The 20071-nt window shown below is 48.0% G+C and overlaps 1 protein-coding gene across 4 annotated transcripts in view; it reads left to right on the forward strand.

The window, feature by feature from the left end:
- Positions 1 to 20071, forward strand: part of NDUFAF6 (NADH:ubiquinone oxidoreductase complex assembly factor 6) — a 61323-nt gene that overhangs the window by 24018 nt on the left and 17234 nt on the right. For all 4 annotated transcript variants that reach the window (XM_068127438.2, XM_078785543.1, XM_068127439.2 and 1 more), the window contains exons 5-6: positions 9752 to 9854; positions 17916 to 18049. In XM_068127438.2, the coding sequence (XP_067983539.2) occupies positions 9752 to 9854; positions 17916 to 18049 (237 nt within the window). The remainder of the gene's footprint in view (positions 1 to 9751; positions 9855 to 17915; positions 18050 to 20071) is intronic.

Here is a 20071-nt window from a genome sequence, read left to right on the forward strand (position 1 = left end):
GACCGCGACCTAACAAAACTCACCCGATTCACCCAGACTTTGGCCGTATCGCACCGTAGCTGCCCAATGAGGGGAAAAGACAAAAACGACGAATGCAAAGAGGAAAACGAAGGCAAAGAAGTTGGAAATACTACTAAATTTATTTACTATGTACACACATAAGCAAGAAGAAAGCAGGCACGTTTATTTACAGGCACATGAGACGCAGGTGACACAGTGAAAATGATTAGCTTATGCAGACTTGACTTAACTACCCAGGACAGCACAAACAAAGACACTGACTCACTCGGGGAATGCCAGGAATGGCAGAAGGTGGACGGCTGGAGGTGCACGCTTGGTGGAGCCAACACGGAGCTTGGTGGAGGGGAACGCTCGGTGGAGCCAACACGGAGCTTGGTGGAGCCAACACGGAGCTTGGTGGAGCCAACACGGAGCTTGGTGGAGCCTTGGTGTGACGGGTTCTCTCTTCTCTGTAAAAGCTCAACCGTCTTGTCTCTGGTAAAAGCTCAACTCTTCCAGTCTCTTGCAAAAGCGAATCTCTCTGACTCCTCTCCACGGCTTGGGCTCCCTTGTGTCTGCCGGTAAAAACTCATCTCCTTTTGGCCACACCCCTGCCTTGGGTTATATAGGCCCCCGCCCCTCAACCTTTGCGAACCTCCCCGACCGCTCTTCCTCCGCCCTCTGTAGCCAAACCCCTGGCTCATGGTTGGTCGAGCGGGGCTGGTTCACTCCTCCCCCTCTATGACGAGGTGGAGACACGCCTTTCTTCCCTGACTCGAGCCTCGTGGTCAATGGCGGTTATTGGAGGGGAGGTGATTGGGAATCGAGGCTCAGCAATGACGAGAGGGGATGTAATATGGCAATCGAGGGTCGGCAATCACGAAAGGGGGGATGTGAAGGAAATGGGGATTTCTGGGGATGGGAATGGAAGGGGATCTATTCTCTTTCACTGGTGCAATGGAGTATTTCAATTAATGGGAGACACAGCCTTATCTTAAAACACAGAATAAGATATAACTATCGAACATGAATATCCTATGATTGGCTGACGTGTATGCTTGTGGACTATGGGACGCCCTTTTGATCTTACTCAGCTCCGGAGGCAGGAGGCACAGCACAACAACAATAATAATAATCATACAGCACACAATAAAAAATATATATGCAGTCCTCATATCCACAACACTGCACTCTCCTCCTCTTAGGCACGTCCCGGGCCTACAACTTTTAGCTTTAGCGTGACACGTAGGTGTAGTTCCCTCTATTTTTAACCTGACCCTGAGTGCGACAGTTTAAACATAAATAAATGTGTCCCGCTGCTCCATTGCACCCTGCCTAACAGACTTTCGCCCACAGTTAACCGAATTGCGGAATGGTCTTCAAACTATACACTGACGGTGGGGAGCATTATTTACAATGACTCTGCTTTTATTTACAAAACTAACCCAGGACCTGTAATTGTTCTTTCTGGGGGGAGGACAGTCTGCTCTGCATCAATGCACCATTAAAGCACCCAAAAACGCACCAATACACACCCAAGCACCAATCGGTGCAGTCCCCATTGTTCAATGAATAAAATAAAACCAACAAACCCAACCCTGCAGGTGTCTCTTGCTCTTCGGCTCCCTCTGCTGGTTATTATTATTTCTTCCAGTTGTTGTCATTTTCATTTGCTTTGCTTACTGGCGGCCTATTTGCAATAAAGCTTGCCCAAATGTGTCCATTTTATTTATCTTTATTTATGGCCCACAGGGCCGACTACGTGTGGTTCACCTGTGGGGCATCGGTGCCCTGTGGCCAAGGTCCGCCAGCAAGATTTCGGGCCCTCATGGCCGGTTCCAGCAGAGGGGCCTTGCCCCAACCCATGGGGTCCATAAGTGGTGCTCGGCCACTGACATGTGGTCCATAATGTGGTGCATCGATGCAGACAGCTGGTTCTGGGAATTTCGGGCGCACAATGGCCGACCCACACACGCTCCCCTCGGCGCCCAACGGCGCTCAGGTCCTCATGTGGGAGACAAAAAGGGGGGACAAGACAGATGAGCGAGGGGTAAGGTCTCAAGGGTACACATCAAAAAGGCAATGCAAGGCGAAATGCGTACGGAGGGCGAAGTGAGAAAGCTCGTCCCTACCGTACGTCACCCCCCTGTTACCTAGCCTACCCTTGCCCTTACCCCATATGTACAAAATCTACACATTACCAATTCGTCACTACTGTCACGTCTTCCCCATATTTCCCCTATACCAAATTCGTCTCCACAATCCCTCTACTTCAAAATTTGCCATCACCAATTCATCATCAATCCTCATAAGGAGGGAGAGATGGAATTACGCACAATGTCACACCCACGTCATGATGCGTCTCACAATCCAAACATTTGCATCATAAAAAATAATCAAAACATGGCATGGTGTGGAGTACCTGTCACCTCAGGTGAGTGGATGCAGATGGTGCGAGGAGATCCTTCATCCTAACTATCCTCTAAATGACTTTAACACACTTTACACTACCCGGGGTCTTTCTCCGGCCAAACCATTGGCCCTCTTACACTATGGGTTCTAAAAACCAATTCCCATTGGCCAAACTGTGGTGCTTTTCAATTTGGGGTCTCACTCCCCCGATTCATCTCCCGGTGCCCTCGCACAATTTCTGGGCCGCGACGTGTAGCTCTCCCAACAGGTCTACCCACCTGCACACCTCCACCACTGTAGTTGCCACCCGAGCTTATCTAGCTCCTCACCCTAACCTATCTAACTGGGGGCAGCCCCTCTCCTGGCTCTGTCACCCCATGGTGCCCTCTGGCACTGGGCTACCCGGGTCCGTCCTCCGGATCCTCGGGCCCCATCCACAACAACTACTACCGGCTCCCAGAGCCCACCTGCGGCCTCACCTGGCCGACATCCTTACAGTGGTGGAGTGCCCAAACCAACTACACACACTAACAGGCTACACGCCCAGCCATTTCCACAACACTAATGCACCCATCCAAACATCATTCTTCCAACCGCACCACAGATGCCAATATCCAACCACAATTTACCTGTACCCTCTACCTAACTCTTACACTACCCGCCCCGGGTATCCGTGATGGGGGTCCACTCTTCCCCCATTCACACCTTCGCACCATCCACTCCACTCCACAATTTCCACCACTCTCACTCCACGACCATCCATTCCAATACTCCATACCATTTATTCCATACACCTGTCTTTCATTCACCTGTCGTTGCACACCTGTGCAATCTCACCTGGTGCCACCTGCACCCTCCTCCTCTTCCTGGACCAGTTGGTCAACGCAACACACATCACCATCACTCACTCATACACTGCTCCACACACCTGTTCAGTTGCACACCTGTGCAATCACACCTGTTCCATTCTCACCTGTTCAATCCTCACACGCACGGCATCATCTCAGCTAACTTCTCCCCTCTGAAACTTGCGCTTCCCAGTCGTCCCTTTAAACTATTGCGCTCCCACGTCATTATAATCCACACTAATCTACCTGCGTCCCCACTACAGGTATCAGTCACTAACTAATCTTAACGTCACCTAAGGTCATCTTCTCTAGATCCCTACACACCATATCCTAACCCACCCGGGCTAGTTTTCACTGCCATACACCCCATAATCTAGTGCTCCTTTGCCCCCATCTGTGAGGGATGGTGGATTTGCCATCCCACCACATCGGGGGTCTCTCACTACCAATTTCGCTCGTCCAAATCCAACAATTCAAAAATTTTCCATTTACTGCCAATTCCATTCACTTTTCTAAATTTCGTTTTAAATCACTATCACTATCACCATCACCCGTCTACTTATTACATCCTCTCGGTGCGCCAATTCACATCACCCGTCTACTTATTACATCCTCTCGGTGCGCCAATTCACATCTACAGCCCGGCTTCGTACAGCCGAGCAATGAACGCGGGTCGTTTTGTGCCAGCGGCTGGATACGTCCCGTATTCGGGGCAGGGACGGAGGCTTACCCGGGCCGAGATCCCATGCACCACCTCGGCGTGGAGCCATCCAATGTCCCGATCTCGACCTGCCGGCACGTCTCAATAGAAAGTGGTCGCCATGACGACCCTTCCTATCGGGCTGCCCGCTCCGCCCAGTGGAGCCCGGACGCGGCCGTTCCACGCGAGGCCCAGCGTGGATCGCGCACGGCGGTTCTTTCGAAACCGCCGTGGTTCGGATCCCCGCCGGTTCTCGCGGCACGCGAAGCCCGGCACGCACCGAGGGCCCGATCCGGCTAAAAGTCGACCTAACCTTTAACCCGGTTATCGTCGACGCCTCACCTGCAGGCTTACATGCATACGCTACCCCTTTCGTGCTCATACATGCAGCCGTTCCCATTCTCCTCGTACCTTTCCTTACACACCCCGGTACACTCACTCCGCCCATCGACTTGGTCACACACCTGACCACCGAACACCTTGGCACACATTCGTCGCTCGCACACCTCACCAATACACCTCTTCGCGCCCCTTTCTCGGTCACCTCCTCCGTGACTATCACAGGTGTGCTCTCATTCGCACACCCAACCACGTGCCTCACCACCAACTCAAATGTGCCTTCCCACACACGCTCTACCATACCAGGTGTGCATCCTTCCACCCCAGGTGTACATCCTCGCTCACCTGTCACAACCAGCTCACTCTCCTTGTCACTCTCACTACTCTCACCTCCACTCTCGGTCGCGCACTCACCCTTACTCTTGACAGCATGCGCTTTCCCCATGCACCCGTCCGTTACACACCTTTCTCGCGCATCCTCCCGCGCACACTTCTTCGTTACTTCCTCCGTAACACTCACCACAGGCATGCATTCTCCCTTACTCTTGACAGCATGCGCTTTCCCCATGCACCCGTCCGTTACACACCTTTCTCGCGCATCCTCCCGCGCACACTTCTTCGTTACTTCCTCCGTAACACTCACCACAGGCATGCATTCTCCCTTACTCTTGACAGCATGCGCTTTCCCCATGCACCCGTCCGTTACACACCTTTCTCGCGCATCCTCCCGCGCACACTTCTTCGTTACTTCCTCCGTAACACTCACCACAGGCATGCATTCTCCCTTACTCTTGACAGCATGCGCTTTCCCCATGCACCCGTCCGTTACACACCTTTCTCGCGCATCCTCCCGCGCACACTTTTTCGTTACTTCCTCCGTAACACTCACCACACCGCGCTTCCCTGTGCTCCCTCGCACACGCGCTTCGACCAACTCACTCTTGACGGTACACTCACTCCTCGGCGTGCACTTTTTCCTCACACACCCCATGGTCGGACATTCTCGCACACCTCTTTTTTCGCACACCTGTCCTGTCACACACCTCACCAACGGCCTTTCACGAACACCCGGATCCAAACCAATCCCCAAGCCGACTGAATCTCCCCTCACATCATGTACATTGCCACTCACCTCCGTACCTCGTCGCACCTCCTCTGCCACCTGCAAACTTTTTATTTGGTTAGTGAGCATCACATCATGATTTGAACACAGACCCTGTACATATTCCATGACTTCCTCCTTTATCTCCCTCTTAGTTTCCCTCCGTCTCTTTTTAATTTCACTCACCCCTTCTTCCACCTCCTCTAATTTTTCCTTTACCTCCTTCATCTCCCGGTGCGCCCCCTCTATTTCTTCCTCTAACGCCACCTTAACCGTTTCTACGTGCGTCCTTACCTCCCGGTCCTTCGTCTCCATTGCTTCTGTCACCTCTTCCAACCTCTTCGTCAATCCCTCATGTACCATTTGACATTCCTTTTGTGTCGCTATTAATTCATTTTTTATGTCCTTTTGTGTTGCTTTTAAACCCCCGATGATTGCTGTGTTCTTTTCCACTTGGTCCGTTAGTTCCTTTTGTCCCACTGTCAGCTGTTCTACTCCTTTCGTCAGATCTTCTATTCCCCCCTGTAACTTTGCCGTATTATTTCTCACCTCTTTCTCTATACGCTTTTCGCCTCGCTTTACCTCCTCGCGCAGCCCCGAGACCTCCTCACTCACCCCTCGTCGTATTTCCTCCATCTGGTTCCCCATCTGTTCGATTTCCCGGGCGGATTGTTCCCCTACTTCCCGCAATTTGTCCTCCATCCTATTTTCTAACCCCATTAACCCATTTTTCACCCCCTCTAACTGATTCTCCTGGGCAGCCATTCTATTTTCCACCCCCATTAACCCATTTTTCACCTCTTTTATCCCGTTGTCTAACCCCTCAAAATTATTGTCTAACTTCTCACCGGTACCCCTCGCTTCGTCCCTCATTACCCCCAATTGCTCACTCTGAGCATCCATCCGGTTCCCCATTACCCCCATTTGGTTTCCCATCCTGTTTTCCATCCCTTTGAAATTATCGTCTGTTTTTACCATAAAGGCCATCATCTGTTTCATAAACAGGTTCCAATTCATTGGCATCTCGGGTTCGGCTACCGCGACCATGGGCGTGGCTAAATTTGGTGCCGCAACAACCATGTGCGCGAGGACGCCATCTTGTGCACCTGATACACCCTCAACCACACCTTCTTTACTCTCCTCCACCCTTTCCTCCACATACATTTCCCCGAGGTCCTGGGTCGATTCTACCCCGTCTATCTCTCCCACCGGCATCCCGTCGCCTTGAACAGCCATGGCGCGATTTCAAAATTCGTGTTTTTATACAACAAACAAATTTCGGCTTTATAATTTCGAGCGCGTAAACGCGCTCCGGGTCCGATCTCACTCCTCGACACCAATTGTTATTGTACTAACACAATTGGTGTCCAAAATTTGGGCTAAATAAATTTAGTCCCAGGTTCGAATCCCATCTCCTGACTACCAATTGTTATAGATCGCGGTTAGATGTTATAGACCGAGCGGTGGTGTAAGACCGCGACCTAACAAAACTCACCCGATTCACCCAGACTTTGGCCGTATCGCACCGTAGCTGCCCAATGAGGGGAAAAGACAAAAACGACGAATGCAAAGAGGAAAACGAAGGCAAAGAAGTTGGAAATACTACTAAATTTATTTACTATGTACACACATAAGCAAGAAGAAAGCAGGCACGTTTATTTACAGGCACATGAGACGCAGGTGACACAGTGAAAATGATTAGCTTATGCAGACTTGACTTAACTACCCAGGACAGCACAAACAAAGACACTGACTCACTCGGGGAATGCCAGGAATGGCAGAAGGTGGACGGCTGGAGGTGCACGCTTGGTGGAGCCAACACGGAGCTTGGTGGAGCCAACACGGAGCTTGGTGGAGGGGAACGCTCGGTGGAGCCAACACGGAGCTTGGTGGAGCCAACACGGAGCTTGGTGGAGCCTTGGTGTGACGGGTTCTCTCTTCTCTGTAAAAGCTCAACCGTCTTGTCTCTGGTAAAAGCTCAACTCTTCCAGTCTCTTGCAAAAGCGAATCTCTCTGACTCCTCTCCACGGCTTGGGCTCCCTTGTGTCTGCCGGTAAAAACTCATCTCCTTTTGGCCACACCCCTGCCTTGGGTTATATAGGCCCCCGCCCCTCAACCTTTGCGAACCTCCCCGACCGCTCTTCCTCCGCCCTCTGTAGCCAAACCCCTGGCTCATGGTTGGTCGAGCGGGGCTGGTTCACTCCTCCCCCTCTATGACGAGGTGGAGACACGCCTTTCTTCCCTGACTCGAGCCTCGTGGTCAATGGCGGTTATTGGAGGGGAGGTGATTGGGAATCGAGGCTCAGCAATGACGAGAGGGGATGTAATATGGCAATCGAGGGTCGGCAATCACGAAAGGGGGGATGTGAAGGAAATGGGGATTTCTGGGGATGGGAATGGAAGGGGATCTATTCTCTTTCACTGGTGCAATGGAGTATTTCAATTAATGGGAGACACAGCCTTATCTTAAAACACAGAATAAGATATAACTATCGAACATGAATATCCTATGATTGGCTGACGTGTATGCTTGTGGACTATGGGACGCCCTTTTGATCTTACTCAGCTCCGGAGGCAGGAGGCACAGCACAACAACAATAATAATAATCATACAGCACACAATAAAAAAAATATATGCAGTCCTCATATCCACAACAATATGTTCCTGATTTTGACTTAGAAAATGACAGGAAGATTTGAAGTGATATCGAACAATACGAATGAGAACTGCATCGTTACCTATGCCCCTAATGGTGCCAGGAGGTTGTATGTTCACCCATGTTTGTTTGTTTGTTTGTCTGTCTCTGAGCATGATATCTCAAAACGTTATGGACTGATTCAGACTAAACTTGGTGGTCAGGTTGAGTGTGTGGTGCAGACTAATTGATTAGATTTGGGTGAAGTTCCGGATCCAGATACTAGAATTTGTAAGTGATTCTTCACCATTGAGAGATGGGTCAAAACGATATATAGCACGGTATATGAAAATGGTGTGGACGGATTATGACAAAACTCGGTGGATGAGTTGGGAAGATGACAAATACAAGCCGATTTGATTTTGGTAAAGGTCCGGATGCAGATCTGGCCTAGCAGTGGGTACAAAATATAAACTGTTCGGCCTGGCGGAGGTAAGCGCTCTAACGGGTGCCAGTTATAGTTTTCTTGTATTTTTTTTTATTTTTATTTTTTATTTTTTTTGTATACAAGATCGAGGCTCGTGAAAGAGCGAACATTAATCACACAGAAAGACAAACAGACACACAAAACAAATAACATCGGGAGCGGTAGACAAGATGGGGAGAGAGGGGGAAGGACACAAACACAACATTTGAGAGCAGGGACCGAGAGACATGGAGACATCGAGAGAACTGTGGGAGGGAGAGGGCTTTGGGGGGGAGGCATGGGAAGGGGGGGGGGGGGGGTGGGAGAGGTATAAAACATATGGACACTGCCAAGACTTCCAGGAAAGAAATTGGAATTTCAAACAAGGTGGATCTGGGGTGAATTAGTGGGGGTAGAAAAGATCAAGGTTTTGGATGGGGGAAGATAAGAGATGGTGGTGAACAGCTGTTTTGAAGACCTGGAGGGAGGAGTGTGATTGAAGTGAGTGTGGGAGTTTGTTCCAGAGGCGGGAGAAAAGAGGAATGAAAGAGTGAAGGTGAGCAGAGAGTCTTGATTTTGGCAGTTTAACCATCAGAGGGTGGCTGGCAGATCTTGTGCGACCTGTAGGAATATTTGGGGGACAGAGCACAGAGAGAGCTGGGGGAGCAAGGCCCGAGAGGAGTCGGTAGAAGACAGAAAGACCACCTACCTGCCTGCGGTGAGTGAGTGAAAGGCCCTCAGAGATAGCTTCATCGCGGGAGATTCCAATGATTCTGAAAGCTTTGGATTCAACAGCGTGAAGCCGAGCCAGGTGTGAGGCAGGAGCACCAGCCCATAGGGGAGAACAGTATTCCATTGAGCTGCGGATGAAAGCCTTGTATGTGGTGAGGAGCTAAGGTGTGCCTAGGAAGGACTTCGCACGACGGAGGATGCCCAGTCGGCGACTGGCTTTGGAGGCCAGCTTGGAAATGTGGTTTTCCCAAGAAAGATCATGGCAGATGGTGAGACCCAAAAGCTTGAGCGACAGAACTTCTTGGAGAGGATTGTTGAGAAAGTAGATGGGAGGGTTGTCCAGTCGATCTTTTCGGAGAGACATAGTAAGAGTGTGCGATTTGTCAGGATAATTGTCAGGATTTTGTCAGGATAATTGTATAATTGAAACCAAATTATTATTAATAAGCAATGTAAAAAAAATTCATTGTGATGGTTTGCTTAATTATATCTCTATTCTTTTCTTCCCTCTTATAGGAGGCAAATATAAATGATCAAGCTTTTAACTCTCTGCAAGATCTTGAAACTTACTCAGAAGCTACACAGACTTCTCTACTGTTCCTCACTCTGGAGTCTCTGGGTGTGTTCGTCAGTTGTTTGGTGTTTTATTAGATTACATTAAGTACATACACGTTTTGAGAATGACTTAAACTTTACCTTTTCTACCTTCACTGTCACAGGAATCTGGAATTTATTAGTTCATCGTTTGCCATTTGCTGTTTTTTTTACCCAGGTCATTCACGAACCGTCTGTCCATGCCTGAAGTCAAAAAAATTTAATAATAACATTATTTGCTAACTGGTATCACCACCCAGGTCATACTGTCTCCTTCAACTAAAGTATCAAGTAAGCCCAGCTACATCGTTGTTAGACTATCGGTTTTGTTTGTATGATTATTCACCATTGAGAGAGGGAAAACGATATACTGTATATCACGACATTTCCAAAAGTTGTTGACGGTTTGTGACAAAAATTGGTGGGCTGGTTAGGTGAGTGGGCAGGTAGAATTTAATCGGTTTTAGTGAAGATTTGAATTTGGATCTGGATCAGAGAATTTTTAAAGTGATTCTTCACCATTCAGTGACGGGACTAAAACCAATTATATAGCACGATATGTCAAAAGGTTATGGACGGATTCGGATGAAACTTGGTGGACAGGTTGGGTGTGTACAAAATAAAAAATAACAATACCAAAAAATGACGATTTTAGGCAACCTTGACCTTTGACCTTTTTATCTAAAAAAAGAAAAAAAGAAGAAGAAGCATTTGCCTTCTAGATTTTGATTAGTGAACCAATTATATGACCCATTATGCAGATTCTTTCAATTTCAGGTCAATGAGATGAAAATTGATGATGTTATTTGACCTTTTGAAAAAAATTATAAATTTGACTTCCCTATATTCTCATAGAGCCTGGTGTTGGCTAAAGCCTCAGTCACACTGAATCGTACGTTTTCTGGATCGTGCGATTGGTGGCAATTTGGCTGAGGTACGACCAATCGGCAATGTTTGCTACGATCTCCATTTGCGATCGCATACTGCGATTGCTCTTAAGACTGGTGGTAGGTCATCGTACGATTGGTGGTACGCGGGTCGTACGATCACCAACGATTGGAGAAGATCGATCACAAGATCAATCGTAGGTAATCGTGCGACTAGTGGTGGCGATCAGCGACCGATCTTACGATCAATCGTGGCGACCTGCGACCACTCGCACGATCGATCGCAGCCAGTCGCAGCCAGTCGCAGCCAGTCGTGAGATGGGTCGCTCGATCAGATCTAAAGGCTCGCGATCGTGCATCAGTAGTCACCTACCTCTCAAGGAGTACACTTCGTCGAACTTTTCAACTGAAACTATAATTCGCTATGCCTCCCAAGAAGGGAGCTGTGGCCTGGCAGCTTAGTTCTGCACATTACTTTATTGTGTTAAAGATTTTACTTTGACAAAGAACTTTGTTTGTGTATACATGTATTGATTTAATTTGTATTTAAAATAATAATTTTTCCATTGTAATATAAACCAGTCATTTATTACTCAGACCATACACACAAAATAAAGACAACTAATTATTACTTTTTCTCCTGACGTACCATGAAATAGCATGTTTATTGTACAAGTTCCTAGATTATCCAACAGTTCCCATAGTGAACTAGTTCCTATACTAGATCATGTTATCCTGCCATGGGGCACTGCCGACGTTGTTGTAGTAGTGCTTGAGGTAAACGCGCACAGCCCTGGCGAGCTAAAGACTGCGAGCTGCGAGCTGAAGACTGGTGGTACCACCAATCGTAAGGTCATGCAACCAGTCGGGACAGGTCATGACTGGTTGCACTGCAGATCGTGAGGTCGTACGACAGGTGGCACCACCAATCGTCTGGTGGCAGGACCAGTATCATGACCAATCGTGCGACTACTTGACCCGCGATCATGCATGACTGGTGGTGCGTCCATGCGCGACTGGTGGTACAACCATGTAAGACCTGTCTGCGACCTCTTACGATTTGGAATCGCAGGTCAGAAGTTTTGAACAAGACCATCGACCTTGCTGCGACTGATTTTGCTCTGGCGATCACCCACGACCTCTGCGACCAGTCGCGCGCTCTTTCTACGATTTGCCCGCGATACCATCATTTTTCGGTCGCAGCTGGGTCGTAACCTGGTCGCAGGCCCGGTGTGACTGGGGCCTTAGTGGTTAGGGTGCCGGCTTGGGATCCTAGGATCCTGGGTTCGAATCCCGGTCGATCGCTGAATTAACACCAGGGGGTTGACTCAGCCTGTCATCCTTATGAGGTCGGCAAATTGAGTACCAGTTCACTGGTAATTCCCTGTGTGTTGCAAGAGGCGACTAACAGTGTTGGTGGCAGGAAGGGCATCCGGCCGTAAAACATTGCTTCAAAAAAGGGGACCTTGGCGCCCAAAAAAGGCCAACCCCAGCTCTGCATGGAAAAATGTCCTCTAAAGGCGGTTCCTATATTCTCATAATAAAGCTTTGTTGAAAATTTGATTGCAAAAGCTCAAATGGTTTAAAATTTTTTTACGGCACAGACACACAAAGAGACACACAAAGAGACACACAAAGAGACACACAAAGAGACACACAAAGAGACACACAAAGACACACAAAGACGCACACACGCAGACGCAGACGCAGACACGCAGACGCAGACACGCAGACACGCAGATGCAGACACGCAGACGCAGACACACAGACACGCAGACGCAGACGCAGACACACTCGCAAACGCAAACGCAGACACGCAGACGCAAACGCAGACACGCAGACGCAGACACACTCGCAAACGCAGACACACTCGCAAACGCAGACACACTCGCAGACGCAGACACACTCGCAGACGCAGACACACACGCAGACGCAGACACACTCGCAGACGCAGACACACTCGCAGACGCAGACACACTCGCAGACGCAGAAACACTCGCAGACGCAGACACACTCGCAGAGGCAGACACACTCGCAGACGCAGACACACTCGCAGACGCAGACACACTCGCAGACGCAGACACACTCGCAGACATGCATACAGACGCGCAAACACAGACATGCATACAGACACGCAAACGCAGACATGCATACAGACGCGCAAACGCAGACATGCATGCAGACGCGCAAACGCAGACATGCATGCAGACGCGCAAACGCAGACATGCATACAGACGCGCAAACGCGGGCATGCGTGCAGACGCGCAAACGCGGGCATGCGTGCAGACGCGCAAACGCGGGCATGCATGCAGACGCGCAAACGCGGGCATGCATGCAGACGCGCAAACGCAGACACACTCGCAGACGCAGACACACTCGCAGACATGCATACAGACGCGCAAACACAGACATGCATACAGACACGCAAACGCAGACATGCATACAGACGCGCAAACGCAGACATGCATGCAGACGCGCAAACGCAGACATGCATACAGACGCGCAAACGCGGGCATGCGTGCAGACGCGCAAACGCGGGCATGCGTGCAGACGCGCAAACACGGGCATGCATGCAGACGCGCAAACGCAGACACACTCGCAGACATGCATACAGACGCGCAAACACGGACATGCATACAGACGCGCAAACGCGGGCATGCGTGCAGACGCGCAAACGCGGGCATGCGTGCAGACGCGCAAACGCGGGCATGCATGCAGGCGCGCAAACGCGGGCATGCATGCAGGCGCGCAAACGCGGGCATGCATGCAGGCGCGCAAACGCGGGCATGCATGCAGGCGCGCAAACGCGGGCATGCATGCAGGCGCGCAAACGCGGGCATGCATGCAGGCGCGCAAACGCGGGCATGCATGCAGGCGCGCAAACGCGGGCATGCATGCAGGCGCGCAAACGCGGGCATGCATGCAGGCGCGCAAACGCGGGCATGCATGCAGGCGCGCAAACGCGGGCATGCATGCAGGCGCGCAAACGCGGGCATGCATGCAGGCGCGCAAACGCGGGCATGCATGCAGGCGCGCAAACGCGGGCATGCATGCAGGCGCGCAAACGCGGGCATGCATGCAGGCGCGCAAACGCGGGCATGCATGCAGGCGCGCAAACGCGGGCATGCATGCAGGCGCGCAAACGCGGGCATGCATGCAGGCGCGCAAACGCGGGCATGCATGCAGGCGCGCAAACGCGGGCATGCATGCAGGCGCGCAAACGCGGGCATGCATGCAGGCGCGCAAACGCGGGCATGCATGCAGGCGCGCAAACGCGGGCATGCATGCAGGCGCGCAAACGCGGGCATGCATGCAGGCGCGCAAACGCGGGCATGCATACAGACGCGCAAACGCGGGCATGCATACAGACGCGCAAACGCGGGCATGCATACAGACGCGCAAACGCGGGCATGCATACAGACGCGCAAACGCGGGCATGCATACAGACGCGCAAACGCGGGCATGCATACAGACGCGCAAACGCGGGCATGCATACAGACGCGCAAACGCAGGCATGCATACAGACGCGCAAACACAGGCATGCATACAGACGCGCAAACACAGGCATGCATACAGACGCGCAAACACAGGCATGCATACAGACACGCAAACACAGGCATGCATACAGACACGCAAACACAGGCATGCATACAGACACGCAAACACAGGCATACATACAGACACGCAAACACAGACAAACACAGGGATGGGCGAGCAAGAGGAACCCAACTAACCTTACAGAACTGTGGAATGTACTGTAGGATAGTTGGCACAATATTCCATGAAAACTGCTTCAGTCGTATACTGGAAGCATGGAGAAAAGAGTAATTGGCACTCAAGGAAGCAAAGGGCGGACACACAAATTTATTGACGGATACTATAAAATGACACTTCTTGTTATTACCCCGCACACACGAAGCAAAAAGAGAGGTTAACAATTGTTTCATGTCCGTCCGTCCATCTGTCTGTATAAAAACGTCAGATTATGGCTGAGAAACAATGCATTTAAATTGAATGCTATACTTTGAACACGAATGGGAACATGAATCAGAAAAACCTGCCAATTAACAGTACAGTACTTCGTCTCTGAATTCGTCCCAATCGCAATGTCTGCCTGCCTGGCAGTAAAACAAAATTGAAAATCATTCCAAACAGGAAACTTGCTTTAAGCTTGAAGGACATCATAAGAAGGACGTAATACAACAGCCACTAATGACTAATATAACATGTTAGGGTGGTGCAATAGACGTTGCGGCGACAGTGGTAGATTCTGGAATTAATTTATTTATATGACTTTTACAATCTTTATTTTAATTAAATTCAATTGTATACTTGAACACTGTAGAACACAAATCGCCTTCTTATCACTTCCAAGAACCTCCAGTTTTGCAGTAGTTGGACGTGTTATATAAGGTGGTGTATAAGACCGCTTCAACAACGCTAAACTTCTGGAATCTTTTTTAATGATTTGTAAAATCATCATTTAATTTAAATTGAAGTATATACTTGAACACTGCATGGGGTAATGTGTTCTATTAACTCTCTCGTTTACTTAAGCCTGGGGTTCTTAACCTGGGGCATCCATACCCCTTTGGGAATATGGGGACCAAAATCTGGGGGTATGGGACTCGTACTAAATAATAATAATAAATTGTAAGAAATTCAATGAAATATCAACTTTAAATATATAATAAATATATATTTAAATATAAATATATATATATGAAAACAAATTATATTTGTATAATTATATTTCAAACAAATATAAATTCAATTTTCTAATAAAATTCGATTTTGAGGGTTACTTCTCAGATATTGATGATCTTAGCACGGAATCCGTTTGGATCCAGAACCCTTTCTCGTTTGATCTTTCTACGATGAGTGACAACGATTAGGTGAAGGATGATTTGATCGAGTTCCAAGAAGATCAAAGAAAGAAAGCTGATTTTGGAAAGGCTGGGCTGGATTTTAAGCAGTTTTGGTGTGAGCAGATAGCAGCTTACCCTAGCTTGGCAAAGAGGGCAATGAATGTGTTGGTTCCCTTCACAACTACGTATCTCTGTGAAACAGGTCTCTCTGCATTATTGAACCTGAAATCAAAGTGGAGAAATCGACCTGATGTGTCCGATGATGTGTGAGTGGCGTTGTCACGAACTGTGCCTCGATTCCATATTCTGATTGCACGAAAACAGCAGCAACAATCTCACAGATTAGTAAAACGGCTTGCATAAAACTTGCATGTTTTAGTTTAGTTTAGTTTGTTTTGTTTCTTTGTTAACAAACAAAGAAATAAATAGGGACGAAATCCTAATGATTTTCTTTCCTGTTCTGCTCCTAATTATCCATATGTATAACTATGCTATTGAGATATTTTGAAGTCACACTGGAACCTAATGGGACTGGTAATCAGGCGCCGATCCCCGAACTTGGCCCATTTTCTGGGTAATAAGTTACCAATTTTCATCCAAAAAAATAGGCAATTAAAGTAAAAACACCCCTCAGAATGCACCACAGAGCACCTAGAAATAAAAAAAATTCGAGGGTGACACGTCCCCAGTCCCCCCTGGTTATGCACACCTTTGGTGTGCCTTGGTCAGTCAACAGTCTGGCGATGGGGGTATGGGGACATCGTGGGCAATCCGTTGGGGGTCTTGACAGGGAAAAAGGTTAAGAACCCCTGACTTCAGCAGTTTCACACACATTTATAGAGGCTGTTAATTTACAATAATAAACACATGTGACTGTTATCACTGATAACTTGATTAATTTACCCAAAAGTATGAATCATGAATATCATTGAAATAACCCAAACTTTTGCACAGTGATATACATAACAAATTTTATCTGCCCCGGGGCAGAAATGGTTTGCCCTGGTTTGCCCATGCATGAGTGGTGGTAATCAGGTAACATATTTACTTTAAGAAATAATAGGGTTATTGAAAATAAACCACAAGAAAACACAAATGGAGGATCCCGAAACGACAGAAAGATGGACACGATTGAATAAATAACTAGACGTAAAAGCTTAAACGGAACCATTTACGTTTTGTATCCCACTGATAGGCCAGATCTGCATCCGGACCTGAACCAAAATCTAATTGGCTTGTTCTTGTCAACTACCCAACTCATCCACCAAGTTTTGTCATAACTCGGCCATAACTTTTTGAGATATCATGCTACATATCGTTTTGACCCCTTTTCTCAATGTTGAAGAATCACTTTAAAAAAAAAAAAAAAAAAAAATTGTATCTGAATTTGAACTTGGATCTTCACAAAAATCAAATCAATTCTTCTTGTCACACACACAACCTGTCCACACAGTTTTGTCTGATTCTGTCCATAACCTTTTGAGATATCTTGCTAGATATCGTTGCTGGCTCCACCTATTATTGTTGAAGAATCACTAAAAATTATAGTATATGGATCTTCACCAATATTTAAACCGATTTGTTCATGTCGCACACTCAACCTGTCCACTAAATTTCGTTGGGTGGGGTGAGAAGAGGGGGTAGGGGGGGGGGGGTGGGGGGAGGGGAGGGGTGGGAACAAGTGGTTTAATGATATACTTTGAACACGAATGGGAACATGAATCGGAAAAAAAAACCTCCCAATTAACAGTTCAGTACTTGGCGAAAGGAATGGTCAGAGTAGTCAAACTGGGCGAAGGAAGGGTGAGAGCCAGCCAGCCCTCGTCTCACTACCATTTCAAATCATTTGTTCAAACTCTCCACTCTAACTGACCACCCACCCCATGCCCTACACCTTTTATCACCTCCCCCGTAGCCATGCCACAGCGCCCGATTTTTCGCTCGTACCATACTGGCCCCGCCATCATGTGGCACACAGTTTCTGACGCTGTGACATCGTACTGGCCAGCTGGTGTCACAGCACTTCTCCTATAAATCGGTGTTTTGATTTTGGTTATTTTTCGTTTTTCTTCCTGTCCAAAAAATCCGACATCCGACAGCTTCTATGATGTAACGATTTGGTATTATTCGCTAATCTTCACTTGGCTCGTCCCGATGTAGAATTGTCCAAGCAGACCACTCCAGTTTGTTCACAGGCAACTTCTAAGAGCCGACATAAAATATGTACTTTTTATGATGTTTTAAAGTGTAAAGTAATGATTATGGCAGTTCAATTGTGAGTCTACTTTACGTTCATTAATGTATTTACTGTGAAATCTTCTTTGATTTCAGGTGTGCGCAATGTGAACGCTGACCATGCTGCCAGTCATGTCGGTAAGGCACTGGGCATATTCACCTGCCTGCGTTCTGTGCCTTACAATGCCTCACACCGACGAGTTCAGCTCCCCATCGACATCTGCATGGCGGTGAGTGTTTCGTGGTCCATGGTGGGGATGTCCACCTTGACATATGAGGGGCATTGAAAAAGTTGTTGGAATGCAAAACAAAAATGTAAGACCCGCCAACTTTTCTATTTTTAAATATGGTGTCCCTTGACTCCAAAGCACTTGTCCTTCGATCTGCATATGCCATAAAAATGGAAGTTTTACGCTTGCTCCTTCAGTTCCTCATCTTTGGTGAATTTGTATCTGGAAGTCTTATGAAGCCATACAAGAATTCTAGAAGCATTTTACTCCTGGTAGGCTGGTGCACTGCAATGCCAACGGCCAGCAACTGAGGCCATTCTAATCGATGTCGGAATGCTACATCCATATCTGTTGATTGTACGTGACCTGACGCGTCAACTTGTAGGAGTACATTATGTTTTGGCTTATGGCGAAGACATCTTTGTGAATAGTTGCTGAATGTAATTCAGTCTGTAGACCCTGGGTTGGTCCTTGCAGTACCCATCTGATGAAAGAGTACAAAGCATTGGGTGCATTTCTTCGGCATCATTGGCACTCAAGGTTGCATCACACTTCCATGGGTGACTTGTCTGGTCTCTAATGGCTTTTTGCAGGACGGAGGCACTCTGAAAAAGCTGGCTGATGTACCTTTCAGCAGTTTGTGTCATTGCATCTTCCACGGCAGCATCCCACAAAGCTGTGAAAAAGACTTTTTCAGACTCATTCTGGCATTTGGGCTTCATGAAGTGGATGTCGTCTATGTGCCGAACAATTTTCTTCTTCATGTCACGTTCACAATGCAGCCTTTGTACACTATTCTTCTGCAGAATACTCATGTAGGTCGTTCGTAGCTCAGCTGTGCTGACTGGGCCATCCTTCCTTGAGAAGACTTTTCACAAGGCAAATAAACTTGATGTATGATGCCAACTCTTGTTTCTGCGACTCAGCAGTATCCTCCTTGCCTCTCTTTGGTGCATGCTGTACATGCTTCAACCAGCATGCCAAGTGGTACTTGATATTAATGGTACGAGCATCATCACTGAGATGAACCTTCCATGGTTCATTGTTGCTCTGTCTCGCTGCACTTTGAAGCTGATCACCTGCATTGAAGGTGGACACCTCATGTATATCTTGGTCAGGGGTGTTTGCCTGACATAACAGAAGAAGCACAGCTCCTTCTTGAAGGGAGCTGCCAACGAACGTGTGAAATGAGTGTCACTTCGACCAAGCTCAGACACTTGGACACTTGGTGTACTGACCATGGTCAAGGGCGACCACGTTGTTTCTGAAAATGTGGGACATTTCTGCTGACATGCCTTCTCGTACCGCACCTTGGCACGTTCCAGATGACCACTGTGACATGTCTAACTGCTGCATGTTCGGTGCCATGAAGCCTTATTGGCTTTCAGTTCGGTATCTGTCACTTGACTCATTCGGCAGCTGATCTCTGGAAAGTCACCATCACCATATTGCCCTAGTTTCTGAACGAAAGTCAGAAATTTTGTTTGAACGTCTAACTATTTACTCCGTGACAAGTCTTCTACCATCTGAATGTTGGCATTTTATGCAGAGCTTGAAATTAGTCTCTCGTCTTCCTAACTTAGTTGCACCAAATGTATTTGGTTCTTCTTCCATTTTTCTAGGATTTTGGCCGTACGGGTTTTCCACTCTCTATATAATCCATACAATTTGTCACAAACAGAAATTAATGTCACAAACAAAACAAGATCTCTGAAAGAGTTTACAGCAGGTTTTAATGATTAAAAAAAAAAAAAACCACCTTTAGAGGCCATTTTTTCCCCGCAAGCGGGGGTTGGCCTTTTTCTGGAACTGTGGTTGTTGTTGTTTTTCGGTCCCCTTTTTGAAGCAATGTTTTACGGCCGGATGCCCTTCCTGACGCCAACCCTTTTTGCCGCCTTTAACGACAAGCAGGGAATTACCAGTGAACTGGTACTCAATTTGCCGACCTCGGAAGGATGACAGGCTGAGTTAATTCAGCGATTGACCAGGCCAGCGATTGACCAGCGATTGACCAGGTTTTAA

Source organism: Myxine glutinosa, chromosome 10 (assembly GCF_964187855.1).
Source record: "Myxine glutinosa chromosome 10, kmMyxGlut1.1, whole genome shotgun sequence".
Taxonomy (NCBI): Eukaryota; Metazoa; Chordata; class Myxini; order Myxiniformes; family Myxinidae; genus Myxine; species Myxine glutinosa.